Source organism: Narcine bancroftii, chromosome 5, assembly GCF_036971445.1.
Source record: "Narcine bancroftii isolate sNarBan1 chromosome 5, sNarBan1.hap1, whole genome shotgun sequence".
NCBI lineage: Eukaryota > Metazoa > Chordata > Chondrichthyes > Torpediniformes > Narcinidae > Narcine > Narcine bancroftii.
In genome coordinates this window covers 170,152,692-170,168,865 of record NC_091473.1, presented here as the reverse complement: position 1 = coordinate 170,168,865, position 16,174 = coordinate 170,152,692, and the positions used below count along the sequence as shown (strand labels likewise).

Genomic DNA, 16,174 nt, shown 5'->3' with positions numbered 1-16,174 from the left:
AAACAATCCCTTTTTAAATTTCTTCTGGATCCTAATCCAATCCTTCAGTTTAAAAAAAATTTTCTTGAAGAATACAAAATATTAAAATTTATATTTATGATGTCAGAGCAAATTTGCCTAATTTTATTTTATTGATAGAATTTTTATATATCTAACTCAGCTGTTGTCTTTTTCATGAAGGTTTACAAGTTGTCTTGAACTCCATTATCAAAGCCATGGTTCCCCTTCTCCACATTGCTCTGCTGGTATTGTTTGTAATCATCATTTATGCTATCATTGGATTGGAGCTTTTTATAGGAAAAATGCACAAAACCTGTTATTTCATGAACACAGGTAAGTATCTATTTTTTGAAATACTATAATTGCTAAATAAAATTTAATTTAGAGAGTCAGCACTTTAATAGGCCCTTCCAGCCCATGAGCCCACACCACCCAAATATACATATGTGACCAGTTTACCTACTAATCCTGCATGTCTTTGGAATGTGAGCAATACCAGAGCATGTGGAGGAAACCCACGAGGAGACTGAACAAATTTCTTACAGCGCTGGATAAAAAGAAGATATAGATTCAAACATGGAGATTTTATTTTGGTTAATTTAAATACTTGGTAGAACTGGTCAAATTTTGCATTTTTCTATTTGGTTTTAAACATTTCTGCATTTATTGGGCCCAGTATGTGTTTTGATTTTTTTTTGTGTGTGAAAATTGTAGAAATTTTTAGCTGGTAATATTGCAGTATGTTGGATTTTAATGAACAAGTTGATTGCCATCAACTAATCAGACTGAAATATTATGAAATTGTTCCATTGGAGTCATTGCATGATTTTCCGGTCACTACTGAAGAGATGATTCTTAAGACTGAGATTATAGAATCCAATCAACAAAACTTTCTATTTTCCCTCTCCTCATATCAGTTGCTGTAAGCTATCTTTCAATTTCTAGCAACAATGGAACAATCAGCATCGAGATACAGCTTCATAGCCCATTAAATGTTTTGCAGTAAATAACATTATGATTAGAATATTTAAGTGGTTAAAATGGCATTTGAAATATCATGAATAAATTTTCTAAAGATTTTATTGTACTAATGGAGACAAGTTTGAAAGAGCCTGGACAAATTATAACATTAGATTGAACAGATATAAAATGAGTCTTTTTGTATTCCTTGTTGATTTAGTTAAGTATAATTCATTGATATTCCTTATCTTAAATTTACCTTGTGTTTATAATCTGCTGGACAGACATCTTTTTATCATTTGCCCGTCTTAATTTGAAACAAAACTTCCTGACATCAAGAATCTAACACAGCTTACGATCTTTCATTTTCAGATATAATAGCAGAAGATGAACCTGCACCATGTGCATTTTCAGAGAATGGCCGTCAGTGCCCCTTGAATGACACAGAATGCAGGGGTGGGTGGCCAGGCCCAAATGAAGGCATCACAAACTTTGACAACTTTGCCTTTGCAATGTTAACTGTTTTTCAATGTATAACTATGGAAGGTTGGACAGATGTCCTATACTGGGTAAGTGATTACTAATTTCTTTTCTTTGGCTTGGCTTCGCGGACGAAGATTTATGGAGGGGGTAAAAAGTCCACGTCAGCTGCAGGCTCGTTTGTGGCTGACCAGTCCGATGCGGGACAGGCAGACACGATTGCAGCGGTTGCAAGGGAAAATTGGTTGGTTGGGGTTGGGTGTTGGGTTTTTCCTCCTTTGCCTTTTGTCAGTGAGGTGGGCTCTGCGGTCTTCTTCAAAGGAGGCTGCTGCCCGCCAAACTGTGAGGCGCCAAGATGCACGGTTTGAGGCGTTATCAGCCCACTGGCGGTGGTCAATGTGGCAGGCACCAAGAGATTTCTTTAGGCAGTCCTTGTAACTTTTCTTTGGTGCACCTCAGTCACGGTGGCCAGTGGAGAGCTCGCCATATAATACGATCTTGGGAAGGCGATGGTCCTCCATTCTGGAGACGTGACCCATCCAGCGCAGCTGGATCTTCAGCAGCGTGGACTCGATGCTGTCGACCTCTGCCATCTCGAGTACCTCGACGTTAGGGGTGTGAGCGCTCCAATGGATGTTGAGGATGGAGCGGAGACAACGCTGGTGGAAGCGTTCTAGGAGCCGTAGGTGGTGCCGGTAGAGGACCCATGATTCGGAGCCGAACAGGAGTGTGGGTATGACAACGGCTCTGTATACGCTTATCTTTGTGAGGTTTTTCAGTTGGTTGTTTTTCCAGACTCTTTTGTGTAGTCTTCCAAAGGCGCTATTTGCCTTGGCGAGTCTGTTGTCTATCTCATTGTCGATCCTTGCATCTGATGAAATGGTGCAGCCGAGATAGGTAAACTGGTTGACCGTTTTGAGTTTTGTGTGCCCGATGGAGATGTGGGGGGGCTGGTAGTCATGGTGGGGAGCTGGCTGATGGAGGACCTCAGTTTTCTTCAGGCTGACTTCCAGGCCAAACATTTTGGCAGTTTCCGCAAAGCAGGACGTCAAGCGCTGAAGAGCTGGCTCTGAATGGGCAACTAAAGCGGCATCATCTGCAAAGAGTAGTTCACGGACAAGTTTCTCTTGTGTCGTGGTGTGAGCTTGCAGGCGCCTCAGATTGAAGAGACTGCCATCCGTGCGGTACCGGATGTAAACAGCGTCTTCATTGTTGGGGTCTTTCATGGCTTGGTTCAGCATCATGCTGAAGAAGATTGAAAAGAGGGTTGGTGCGAGAACACAGCCTTGCTTCACGCCATTGTTAATGGAGAAGGGTTCAGAGAGCTCATTGCTGTATCTGACCCGACCTTGTTGGTTTTCGTGCAGTTGGATAATCATGTTGAGGAACTTTGGGGGACATCCGATGCGCTCTAGTATTTGCCAAAGCCCTTTCCTGCTCACGGTGTCGAAGGCTTTGGTGAGGTCAACAAAGGTGATGTAGAGTCCTTTGTTTTGTTCTCTACACTTTTCTTGGAGCTGTCTGAGGGCAAAGACCATGTCAGTGGTTCCTCTGTTAGCGCGAAAGCCGCACTGTGATTCTGGGAGAATATTCTCAGCGACACTAGGTATTATTCTATTTAGTAGAATCCTAGCGAAGATTTTGCCTGCAATGGAGAGCAACGTGATTCCCCTGTAGTTTGAGCAGTCTGATTTCTCGCCTTTGTTTTTGTACAGGGTGATGATGGTGGCATCACGAAGGACCTGAGGCAGTTTACCTTGGTCCCAACAAAGCTTGAAAAACTCATGCAGTTTGGCATGCAGAGTTTTGCCGCCAGCCTTCCAGACTTCTGGGGGGATTCCATCCATACCTGCTGCTTTGCCACTTTTCAGTTGTTCGATTGCCTTATATGTCTCATCCAGGGTGGGAACCTCATCCAGCTCTAGCCTTAGGGGCTGTTGAGGGAGCTGGAGCAGGGCGGAATCTTGGACTGAGCGGTTGGTACTGAAAAGAGATTGGAAGTGTTCTGACCATCGGTTGAGGATGGAGATCTTGTCGCTGAGGAGGACTTTGCCGTCTGAGCTGCGCAGCGGGCTTTGGACTTGGGGTGAGGGGCCGTACACAGCCTTTAGAGCCTCGTAGAAACCCCTGAAGTCGCCAATGTCCGCGCTGAGCTGTGTTCGTTTGGCGAGGCTAGTCCACCACTCATTTTGGATCTCCCGGAGTTTGCGCTGAAGATGGCTGCATGCGCGACGGAAGGCTTGTTTCTTCTCTGGACAGGACGGCTTTGTAAGGTGAGCCTGGTGGGCAGCTCGCTTCTTTGCCAGCAGCTCCTGGATTTCCTGGCTGTTTTCGTCAAACCAGTCCTTGTTTTTCCTGGAGGAGAAGCCCAGTACCTCTTCAGTGGATTGCAGTATGGTAGTCTTCAACTGATCCCAGAGGGTTTCAGGGGACGGGTCCGTGAGGCGGGTTGCAACGTCGAGCTTTGCTTTGAGGTTTGCCTGGAAGTTTCCTCTCGCTTCGTCTGACTGCAGTTTTCCAACATTGAACCTCTTTCTGGGGGCTTTATTGTTCCTGGGCTTTGGCTTGAAGTGAAGGTTGAGCTTGCAGCGAACCAGCCGGTGGTCAGTGTGGCATTCCGCGCTAGGCATGACCCTGGTGTGGAGCACATCTTGTTTGTCACTTTCTCGCACCAGGATGTAGTCCAGGAGGTGCCAGTGTTTGGATCGGGGATGCATCCAGGTGGTCTTAAGGCTGTCCCTCTGCTGAAAAAGGGTGTTTGTAATGACAAGCCGCTGTTCTGCGCAGAGCTCCAACAGGAGGCGCCCATTGTCGTTGCACTTGCCGACGCCATGCTTGCCCAGGATTCCTGGCCAGGTTTCTGCAGTTAAATGCCATTCACACAAGCAGATACAACATACAGGATATTCTTGATGTGACATGCTGCGCAGTAATCTGTCTATACTGGTATTGATTAATTTCCCTTTCAGAAAAGAACAAATAGCATTTAAAGTAGCAAGCAAAGTTTGTTGAATATTGATATTTTGCTCTCACTAAATATAGCATTAATGATCATTTCATTGTAGTCATACACAAGAGTAACAGTCATTTGACCCAACTTATCCAAACCAATGTATTCATAATTTTAACAGTATTATATTTGTTACGAACTAACAACCCTCTCAACTTTGTTTGGGACTTCAGAGACTTTGTTAACTCTAAGAAAGGAACAGAAATGGAAAATTCACCAGACAATGGTAAATTCAAAATAATAGTTTTTATTAAACTATAATAAAATGACATCCCTTCCTTATCTCTGAATTAAACTCTAACTTTACCTTAAATCCCCACTATGCGTAAATGTAAATATGTGTGTGCGTGTTGAAGTCCCAAACTCTGAAAAGTAAATTTTAAAACTTCAGCGTCATTTTGGTCTTGCTTGAAGGTTTTAAATTTTCAGTTCAAAAATTATTCTGAAGTGCTTTTAAACATCATATCTTCAGCTCTCTTCACACTCACAAGTCTTGATAAGTTGTGTTTCAGAGATATTCTTCAAACATGAGTGACCTTCTTTTGTGCACAAATGAGAAATGGTCCAACTTATTTAAAAGCCACTTATTTTGTATCTTCTGTGAATAGGATAATACACGCCCTATTTTTACAGGAGGTCAAGTTTTCTATCTTCAGTTTTCTTCCACGATGAGGCTACACTCTTTATTTTCAAAAGAGCAGCCGGAAAGTGACTTATTTCAAAGCCACTGATTCTGTGTTCTCCTTTTTCTGGAGTAACATAGGCAGCTTTTTTTCCCCCTCTGCAGGAAATATTGCTGCTGGTCAGTTGTGTATCTTAACAGAATGGCAGGTTTTCTTCAACTGAACTTTTTGTCTTTCATTTGAACAATATATTTCTGGCAAATCTCTCATGTCACATGGTATATGACATATTTTCTGTCTTTGAAGTTCATATGTCTTTTCACACTGATGTGCTGAAAGTATCTAAGACCATTTATGCCTCTGTATTGTCTGCTGTGCATTTACACAGGTGCTTCAGAGATAACACCTATGGTTTTCAGTATCTCAAGAACCATTATAAATCCTTTCATCTCTTGGTTTCAACTTCAATCAGTAGCCATTCCGTCTCTAGAAATGGCTCTCCATCTTCCATCTCAAAGAACCATGTGTGTTTAAAATGCAAATGTGTTGTCTTTGTATTGAAGCCAGCTAAAGTGTGTCTCTGTAGAATGTAAATGAGCCCTGTCCACCCAAAACTAACTTTTACTCAGTTATATATACATATCTGAAATATAGTTTTAACATTAGACTGAAGATTAATCATATCACATTCATCATTCCTCCTTCCACAGAGAAATTTTGAACTTCTAAAAGGTCAAAATTTTAAAACTATAATTTTTTTGGAAATTTTATTTAAATATTTTTCCGTATATGTAATTAATAAATCATTATACAATAAAATAAGTATTCAAACTAAAAGGTTGTCATTCATTGCATGATGGTTATAACCCATTCCCTTCCCTCCCTCTCCCAGCCCCTCAGCCCCCTCCCCCTTAAAGAATAATATATCCATATAAAAAATTATATATAGTATAAAAGGAAAAGAAGAAAGAAATAGAAGAAATAATATCATATCCTGGATTTCCTGGAGTGTCACCCCAACACACTGGAACTCAACAGATTTTATGAGAACATTTTCATTTTAAGGAAGAAGATTAACACAGGACTTGTGAGGGTGGAAGGACATTTATATCCAAAGTTTGTGTATACGGGGTCCAAATTTGCAAGATATAGGGTATTTATTTTGCATATTATATGTAATTTTCTCTAAAGGAATACAGCTTTGGATTTCTGTTTTCCATCTTCCCATATATTCTTTCTTTGGCTTGGCTTCGCGGACGAAGATTTATGGAGGGGGTAAAAAGTCCACGTCAGCTGCAGGCTCGTTTGTGGCTGACAAGTCCGATGCGGGACAGGCAGACACGATTGCAGCGGTTGCAAGGGAAAATTTGTTGGTTGGGGTTGGGTTTTTCCTCCTTTGCCTTTTGTCAGTGAGGTGGGCTCTGCGGTCTTCTTCAAAGGAGGTTGCTGCCCGCCAAACTGTGAGGCGCCAAGATGCACGGTTTGAGGCGTTATCAGCCCACTGGCGGTGGTCAATGTGGCAGGCACCAAGAGATTTCTTTAGGCAGTCCTTGTACCTTTTCTTTGGTGCACCTCTGTCACGGTGGCCAGTGGAGAGCTCGCCATATAACACGATCTTGGGAAGGCGATGGTCCTCCATTCTGGAGACGTGACCCATCCAGCGCAGCTGGATCTTCAGCAGCGTGGACTCGATGCTGTCGACCTCTGCCATCTCGAGTACTTCGACGTTAGGGGTGTAAGCGCTCCAATGGATGTTGAGGATGGAGCGGAGACAACGCTGGTGGAAGCGTTCTAGGAGCCGTAGGTGGTGCCAGTAGAGGACCCATGATTCGGAGCCGAACAGGAGTGTGGGTATGACAACGGCTCTGTATACGCTTATCTTTGTGAGGTTTTTCAGTTGGTTGTTTTTCCAGACTCTTTTGTGTAGTCTTCCAAAGGCGCTATTTGCCTTGGCGAGTCTGTTGTCTATCTCATTGTCGATCCTTGCATCTGATGAAATGGTGCAGCCGAGATAGGTAAACTGGTTGACCGTTTTGAGTTTTGTGTGCCCGATGGAGATGTGGGGGGTCTGGTAGTCATGGTGGGGAGCTGGCTGATGGAGGACCTCAGTTTTCTTCAGGCTGACTTCCAGGCCAAACATTTTGGCAGTTTCCGCAAAGCAGGACGTCAAGCGCTGAAGAGCTGGCTCTGAATGGGCAACTAAAGCGGCATCATCTGCAAAGAGTAGTTCACGGACAAGTTTCTCTTGTGTCTTGGTGTGAGCTTGCAGGCGCCTCAGATTGAAGAGACTGCCATCCATGCGGTACCGGATGTAAACAGCGTCTTCATTGTTGGGGTCTTTCATGGCTTGGTTCAGCATCATGCTGAAGAAGATTGAAAAGAGGGTTGGTGCGAGAACACAGCCTTGCTTCACGCCATTGTTAATGGAGAAGGGTTCAGAGAGCTCATTGCTGTATCTGACCCGACCTTGTTGGTTTTCGTGCAGTTGGATAATCATGTTGAGGAACTTTGGGGGACAACCGATGCGCTCTAGTATTTGCCAAAGTCCTTTCCTGCTCACGTTGTCGAAGGCTTTGGTGAGGTCAACAAAGGTGATGTAGAGTCCTTTGTTTTGTTCTCTGCACTTTTCTTGGAGCTGTCTGAGGGCAAAGACCATGTCAGTGGTTCCTCTGTTTGCGCGAAAGCCGCACTGTGATTCTGGGAGAATATTCTCGGCGACACTAGGTATTATTCTATTTAGTAGAATCCTAGCGAAGATTTTGCCTGCAATGGAGAGCAACGTGATTCCCCTGTAGTTTTCCTCTCCTAATAAGAATTTCCTCTCCTAATAAGAATTTCCACCTCGCTACAAATGGGTAATTGCATTTCTTAACCTAACTTGTCCCTTAAATATGCTCTCAATTGGAAGCAACAGAACAAGTGTTACATATTTATTCCTCATTTGTTCAAATGTGATTAAAATTGACCTTGCTCATAACAATCATCGATATTTTTAGTACTCTTACCAAACCAAATAGTTTAAAATCGAATATCCTTTGAAAAAGGGAGAAGCTGATGTTTAATCAAAGGCATCTTCGGTGATATATTTCCATTTATTCAAATTTTGTCTTTTATCCTATTCCAAACAATAATCAAATGTTTCGACAATAGTGACTCTTTACCCCAGTTAATAATTTCAAATCCCATTTATATATAAAATCCTCTGCTAGTTTCTTTCCTATTTTATCCTACTCTATTTTGACCCATGCCAGTTTTTCTTCTGCTTCAAAAAGAGAAGCAAGGAATTTTATTTGAGTTGCTTGAGGATAATACTTAAAGTTAAGAAGTTGTAATCCTCCCAGTTCATATTTCCACATTTCTTGATGTGAAACTTTAGAAACTCTTGACATTTTTTTTTTTTAACCTTTCCAAAGAAATTTCCTCTCGTATTAATTTAATTTTTGAAAAATCTTTTATGGTAGGAATATTGATAGAGATTGAAAAAGATTCTGAATTCTTGGAAATATATTCATCTTTATACAGTTAACCCGTCCTATTAATGCTCAAGGTAGAGTCATCCATTTTTAAAAAAATCTACTTTTTAAAATAATAGCAAGTAATTCAATTTATATCGTTTTTTAAATTGTTGACTACACAAATCCCTAAATATTTAGTCACACCTTTGGCCATTTAAATTGAGTATTTCCTTGACAGTGGCTATAATCTCCTTCATTAAGAGGCATAATTTCACTTTTATCTCAATTTATTTGGCACACTCTCTCATGGCGAACCGGCCCCGTGTGTAATGCCACGTGGTGGGGTAGCCATGGGAAGATGGCGCTGTAAGGGTTTTCTCCCTGCCTCAAGTCTCCTTCCCAGCGCACGCCTGGGGCAGTGATTATGATGTCACAATGCATGAGGTGAATGAGCTCATGCTGCCCTTAAAAGGGCCCACACTGAATTTGAATAAAAACAGTCATTAACGGCTTTCAATGTGGTGGCTGAGTCATTCTTGGCTTTGTCCAGCACTACATTGGCAACCCCGTTTAGCCCAGATGCCTCTCTGGTCTCAAGAACATGGATCCAGCAGAGATCAACGTCGTTGCCATCAAACTGCCCCCCTTCTGGACTCGTCGCCCGCGTACGTTGTTTGGGTAGGTGGAGACGCAGTTTCAACTCAGGTACATTTCAGCAGATGCCACGATGTTCTACCATGTTGTGAGCATGCTGGATGAAGAAACGGCAGCCAGGGTGGACGATCTAATGCACAACCCACCGGCCAAGGTTAAAAATCCTGCTCTCAAGAACCTGCTCCTTGGCACTTTTGGGCTCTCCCGTCAGCAGCTTGCCTCCAGGCTCCTGCACCTCCACGGGCTTAGGGACCGCACACCATTGGCCCAAATGGATGAGATGCTGGCGCTGGCGGAGAATCACAAACCTTGTTTCCTATTCCATCAGATTTTCCTCGAGCAGATGCCCGGGGACATCCAACTAGTCCTGGCAGATGAGGACTTCACGGATCCACGCCGAGTCGCAGCCCGAGCGGACACCCTCTGGCGCACCAAGAGGGAGAATGAAGCAGCCCTCAGTCAGGTTGCGCAACCAAGAGCCAGCCAGCCACAACACTCCCCCAAGCACAAGCCAGAGGAGCACCATTCCACCTGGTGCTTTTACCATCAGCGCTGGGGAGCGCAAGTTCGTAAGTGCCGACAACCATGTGACTACAAGGGGAAATGACCAGGCCAGCCACCGTTGATGTCTGTGATGGCTGGTCACATGAACAGCCTCCTCCACGTTACCGACAAGTTCACCGGCCGACGTTTCCTGGTGGACACAGGAGTGGAGCTGAGCGTCCTGCCCCCCACAGGCCTTGAGACATGCACCCGATCTCGTGGTCCCACCATGCAGGCAGCCAATGGTTCTGCCATCAAGATCTTCGGTACCTGCAGGGCGCAGATCCGGATCGGGAAAGAGAAATTCCGCTTGAAGTTCGTGTTAGCCTCAGTTGGTACTGCGTTGTTAGGGGCCGACTTCTGAGGGCTCATGGACTGTTGGTCTACATGAAGGGAAAGAGGCTGGCTAACGCTTGCACCTTCCATTCGGTGCATCTGGATGCCATGAATGCCTGCAGGCCCGAGATCGCCGCCATCGCCACTTCCAGGGATGAGTATTCGAATATACTCCATGAGTTCCCCGCCATCCTTCAACCATGATTCAGTGCCACCTTACCCCAACACAGGGTATACCACCATATCTCCACGCAGGGCCCCCCGCTGCATGCCAAGCCCAGACAACTTCTGCCCGAAAAGCTGCAGCTGGCAAAAGAAGAGTTTTTCCGGCTGCAGGAGTTGGGGATCGTCTGTTGCTCGGTCAGCACCTGGGCATCCCCTCTCCACATGGTCCCCAATCCTCCGGGGACTGGAGACCTTGCAGTGATTACCGGCATTTGAACGAAGTGACCACACCAGACAGGTACCCGTTTCCACACATTCAAGACTTCTCAGCCAATCTCCACGGCATGCAAGTTTTCTCCAAGGTTGATCTGGTGTGGGGTATCATCAGATCCCGGTCCACCCTGAGGACATCGGCAAGATGGCAATTATCACCCACTTTGGCCTCTGAATTCCTGTGTATGCCCTTTGGCCTCAAGAATGTGGCCCAGACTTTTCAGCGCCTCGTGGACGCAATGGGTAGGGACTTGGACTTTGTGTTTATCTACCTGGACGATATCCTTATCACCAGCCGCAACTGCAAAGAGCACAAAGCCAACCTCCGTACCCTGTTTGCCTGACTGGTGGAGATTGGCCTCACGGTCGATGTAGCCAAGTGCCAGTTCAGCAACCAGACGCTGCAGTTCCTGGGGCACACCATCCGGCAGCAGGGTGCTGCCCCGGAGCCAGAGAAGGTCGCGGCTGTCCAGCCCTCAAGGGCCTGCAGGAATTTGTGGGGATGTTGAATTTTTATCATCGGTTCATCCTTGGCGCCGCCCACACCATGCAACTGCTGTTCGCGTTGATCACCACTAAGGAGAAAGTCCTGACCTGGTTGGAAGAGGCAGAGACTGCACTTTTGCTGCAACGAAGGAGGCCCTCACCAACGCAACTCTATTGGTGCACCCGAGCCCAGAGGCACAAACGGCGCTCTCGGTGAATGCCTCAGCCACGGTGGTCGGCGACTTGAGTGAGCAGTGGCTGAACGGACAGTGGCGCCCGCTGGCCTTCTTTAGCAAACAGCTTCTCCCGTCAGAGCTCAAGTATAGTGCTTTCGACATGGCCATCCGGCACTTTTGATACTTTCTGGAGGGCAGGCCCTTCACGTTGTTCACGGACCACAAGCCCCTCACACAGCACTCGTGATGGCCAAAGATCTGTGGTTGGCTCACCAGCAACGCCACCTCTCCTACGTGTCGGAGTTCACCACCGATATCTGGCACAGGGCAGGCAAAGAAAATGTTGTGGTGGATGCGCTCTCTTGTCCAGCGATCAACGCTCTTGCCCCCGGCCTTGACTACACACAGTTGTCACGGGCCCAGAAGCTGGTCACAGAGACACAGGCTCTCCGGACTGCCATCTCTGGCCTCGAGCTCCAGGACATTCAGTTCCCCAACAGCCCAGACATGCTGCTCTGCAACGTCTCCACCGGCTCGCCGTGCCCAGTAGTCCCACCGCAGTGGAGGTCAAGGGTTTCCACGACCTAGCCTATCCCTCAGTGAAGACTTCTGTGTGAATGATAGCAGAGTGGTTTGTGTGGCACGGGCTCATGAAGGAGTTGACCAAGATGGCGAGGAACTGTACCAGGTGCTAGTCCTCCAAGTTCTACCAGCATACGAAGTCCCAATCCAGCCTGGTGATGCAGAGATTTCAGCACATCCATGTTGACGTCGTAGGCCCCCTGCCAGTGTCCAGAAAAGTGCGCTACCTTCTCACAATAGTTGATCGGACCACGATATGGCCGGAGGCCATTCCCATCAAAGAGGCTTCCACGGAGACGTGATCCAGGAACCTAGTCAGTCATTGGATTGCTAGGTTCGGAGTCCTGGCGCTCATCGCCAGTGACCGGGGCTCAGCTGGCGAACCTCCTGGGGGTTAAACTCCACCACACCACAGCCTACCACCTGCAAGCAAATGGTTTGGTGGAGAGGTTTCATCGTCATATGAAATCCGCCCTCATGGTTCACCTCAGCGGCCCAGGCTGGGCAGACGAACTGCTCTAGGTCCTTCTCGGCATCAGAACAGCACCCAAGGAGGACCTACAGGCGTCTTCTGCGGAGCTGGTCTATGGTGCGCTGCTCTCGCTGCCCAGTGAGTTCTTTGGCCCGGAGCCCAACGTCACGTTCGAGCACGTGAACCTTTTGGCAGATCTCCGTAAGAAACTATCTTCGCTAGCCTTCTCGCATCCCTCTCGTCATGGCTTCTGGCAGAAACATCGTCCCAAAGAGCTGGATTTGGCGGAATTCGTATTTGTTTGGTGCGGTCCACGTATGGCACCTTTTCAACGCCCATACAAATGTCCATATAGGGTCTGACAGGAGTTTTACTTGAGACAAAGGGGGTAAAGATGAACTTTTCACTGTGGACCGTTTGAAGGCAGCGCACTTAGACCTATTACGACCGGTGCAGACGACCATGCCCAAACGCCGGGGCCACCCGCCAAAGCGGCGGGACGCGTAGCCGGTTCTGGGGGAGGGGTTATGTGGCGGTGCACTCTCACATGGCGAACCAGCCCTGCGTGTAACACCATGTGGTGGGGCAGCCATGGGAAGATAGCGCTGTCAGGGTTTTCTCCCTGCCTCAAGACTCCTGCCCAGCACACGCCTGGGGAAGTAATTATGATGGCACAATGCATGAGGTGACTGAGCTCATGCTGCCCTTAAAAGGGCGTGCGCTGAATTAGAATAAAAAAGTCATTAACAACTTTCAATGTGGTGGCTGAATCATTCTTGGCTGTGTCCAGCACTACAATACCATATTCCTCCAAATTAAAGTGTAATTTCCGGAGGGAAGTCTCAGGTTCTGTCAAGTATATTACAACATCATCTGCAAATAAACAAATTTAATGCTCTTGACCAACCTTAAATCCCATAATTTCCAAATCACTCCTTTTGCTGGTGATTTCTATATCTTATATAAACAATGTAGGAATTAAAGGACATCCTTGTCTACCTGATCTCTTCAGTTGAAATGAAGTAGATATTTGTAAAACGACAATCTTTCTTGTAAATATTACACTCTAAAATAATACAATGCAATTCAGGCAAATATAACACTTATCTTTTCAATAACATTGCAAATCTAACACCTTGCCTTTAATATGAGTTATAACCAAGTTATATTCTTGCAAAATTAAACTCCAGTTCAATAATCATCTATTCTTACTTTTAATTTTGCTCAATATTTATGGTCAGTGTAAACAATGATTAATCCCATAGCAGTGCAAACATATACTTCAAAATGTTGCACACCTAATATAAGGGATAATAATTATTTTTCAATCGTAGAATAATCCTTTTAGAGTTGATGCTTACTGAATTTCTTAGACAATATCATCCCCTTTTTTTCAAAATCATGTGATTTAAGTACATGTTTGTCAAATGCTTCCTGACACATGGCTGTCCAAATAAACTTTTCACTCTTCAAAATATTAATCAGGTGAAAAGCAATGTCAGTGAAGTTTTTACAGGATTTCCCATAATATCCAACCATTCCTAAAACTCTCTTTCTTACCCATGAGGAAAGGAAATTCAGAAATTGTCTGAACCTTAACCTGAACATGCTCCATTTTTCCTTGGCCAACAACAAAACCAAGACAAGTTATCTGAGTATGACAAAATTTATTCTTAGCTAAATTAACAATCAGATCAGCTTATATGGTTTCATGATCCATAACCTCCTTCACTTTATTCACAATCAAGACCTCAGGTGAAGGTTGTGTCTGACTAACATCCAAATTCTCAAGATAAAGTTTCAACATGTTAAAGTGGGAACTCTGTGTTTTACTTCTCCCATCAGGAGTTTTAACCACGTAATTAACTTCATTTACCTTCAATTCTATTTCATAAAGCCCTGAAAATCTTGCTCCAAGATGATTAGAAATTGTTGGGAACAGTGCTCTGATGATGGTGGCCACGGAGGAGTCTGGGCAAGGGATAGCGAAAGGGAAATGGGAGTGATAGTCTATGACTGTAAGGAAATAGACATTTCGATTTGTGGAAGGCAGGGGTCCCTTGAAGTCCATGCTGAGGCGCTCGAAGGGTCAAGTGGCCTTTACAACATGAGCCTGGGATGGGCAGAAGAAGCGAGGTTTTCATTCTGCACAGATCCGGCACGGCTCGGTAATGGTTCTGACGTCCCTGACAGTGTATGGGAGGTCTGGGACTTGATGAAATGGTATAAGCAGGTGACACCTGAGTGGCAGAGGGACGTCTGTAGCTGGTCATAGGAACATAGGAAGTAGGAACAGGAGTAGGCCAAAAATGGCTCATCGAGCCTGCTCCGCCATTCAATAAGATCATGGCTGATCTAATTTATGACCTAACTTCACCTACCTGCCTTCTCCCCATATCCCCTAATTCCTCTATCATGTAAAAATTTATCTAACTGAATTTTAAATATGTCTAATGAAGCTGCCTCAACCACTTCCCTGGATAGAGAATTCCAAACATTCACTTCCCTCTGGGAAAAACTATTTTTCCTCATCTCTGTCCTAAATCTACTCCCCCGAATCTTGAGACTGTGTCCTCTCGTTTTAGTTTCCCCAGTCAGCTCAAAAAACCTTCCTACATCTTTCCTATCCATACCCTTCATAATCCTATATGTTTCTATAAGATCTCCTCTCATTCTTCTGAACTCGAGCGAATACAATCTTAGACGATTTAATCTTTCATCATAAGTCAACCCCTTTATCCCAGGGATCAACCTAGTAAACCTCTTCTGGACCGTCTCCAAAGCCAGTATATCCTTCCTCAAATATGGAGACCAGAACTGGACACAGTACTCCAGGTGCGGTCTCACCAGTACCTTGTAGAGTTGCAACATTACCTCCCAACTCCTGAATTCAATTCCTTTAGCGATGAAGGCCAACATTCCATTTGCCTTCTTCATAACCTGCTGCACCTGCAACCTAACCTTTTGCAATTCATGCACAAGCACTCCCAAGTCCCTCTGAACAACAGCATGCTGTAGTTTTTCACCCTTTAAATAATATTCAGCTCTTTTATTTTTCTTGCCAAAGTGGATAACTTCACACTTACTAACATTGTACTCCATCTGCCAGACCTTTGTTCACTCATCCATCTTAACTATATCCCTCTGCAGACTCTCCACATCCTCATTACAATTTGCTCTTCCACTCAATTTGGTGTCATCCACAAACTTGGCTACACCACATTTTGTCCCCTCCTCCAAGTCATCAATTACATTGATGAACAGTTGTGGGCCTAGCACCGACCCCTGCGGCACCCCACTTACCACTCTCTGCCAACCTGAAAAACTCCTACTTATCCTGACTCTCTGCCTCCTGTCAGACAACCAATTTTCAATCCATGCCAATAAACTTCCCCGGACTCCACTTTCCTGTAACTTTCTGATAAGTCTCTTGTGTGGCACCTTATCAAACGCTTTCTGGAAATCCAAATACACACCATCAACATGTTCCCCTCTATCCACCGCACCCATTATATCCTCAAAGAATCCTAACAAGTTTGTCAAACAAGATCTTCCCTTTCTAAAACCATGCTGCATCTGCCTGATTGAACCCTTTCGTTCCAAAAGTTTCACTATTTCATCTTTAATGACAGCTTCAAGCATTTTTCCAACTATAGACGTCAAGCTAATTGGGCGATAATTTCCAGTCTTCTGCCTACATCCCTTCTTAAAAAGTGGCGTGACATTTGCTGTCTTCCAGTCTGCCGGGACCTTCCCAGAATCCAAGGAATTTTGGTATTTGACAACCAATGCATTAACTATAATTTCTGCCATTTCCTTCAGAACCCTTGGATGTATATCATCAGGACCAGGTGATTTGTCTGGCTTTAGTCCCATTAGTTTCTCCATCACTACTTCCTTCATAACAACTATTTTATCAAGGCCCTCCCCAACATTCGCATCCTTAACTCCGCACTTGG

The 16,174-nt window shown here is 45.0% G+C and overlaps 1 protein-coding gene across 12 annotated transcripts in view; it reads left to right on the top strand.

Moving 5' to 3' along the window:
* The window catches only part of LOC138764176 (voltage-dependent L-type calcium channel subunit alpha-1D-like), a 427,400-nt gene that overhangs the window by 124,925 nt on the left and 286,301 nt on the right, over positions 1-16,174 (top strand). For all 12 annotated transcript variants that reach the window (XM_069939715.1, XM_069939725.1, XM_069939713.1 and 9 more), the window contains 2 exons: positions 181-333; positions 1,333-1,529. In XM_069939715.1, coding sequence (XP_069795816.1) covers positions 181-333; positions 1,333-1,529 — 350 coding nt within the window. The remainder of the gene's footprint in view (positions 1-180; positions 334-1,332; positions 1,530-16,174) is intronic.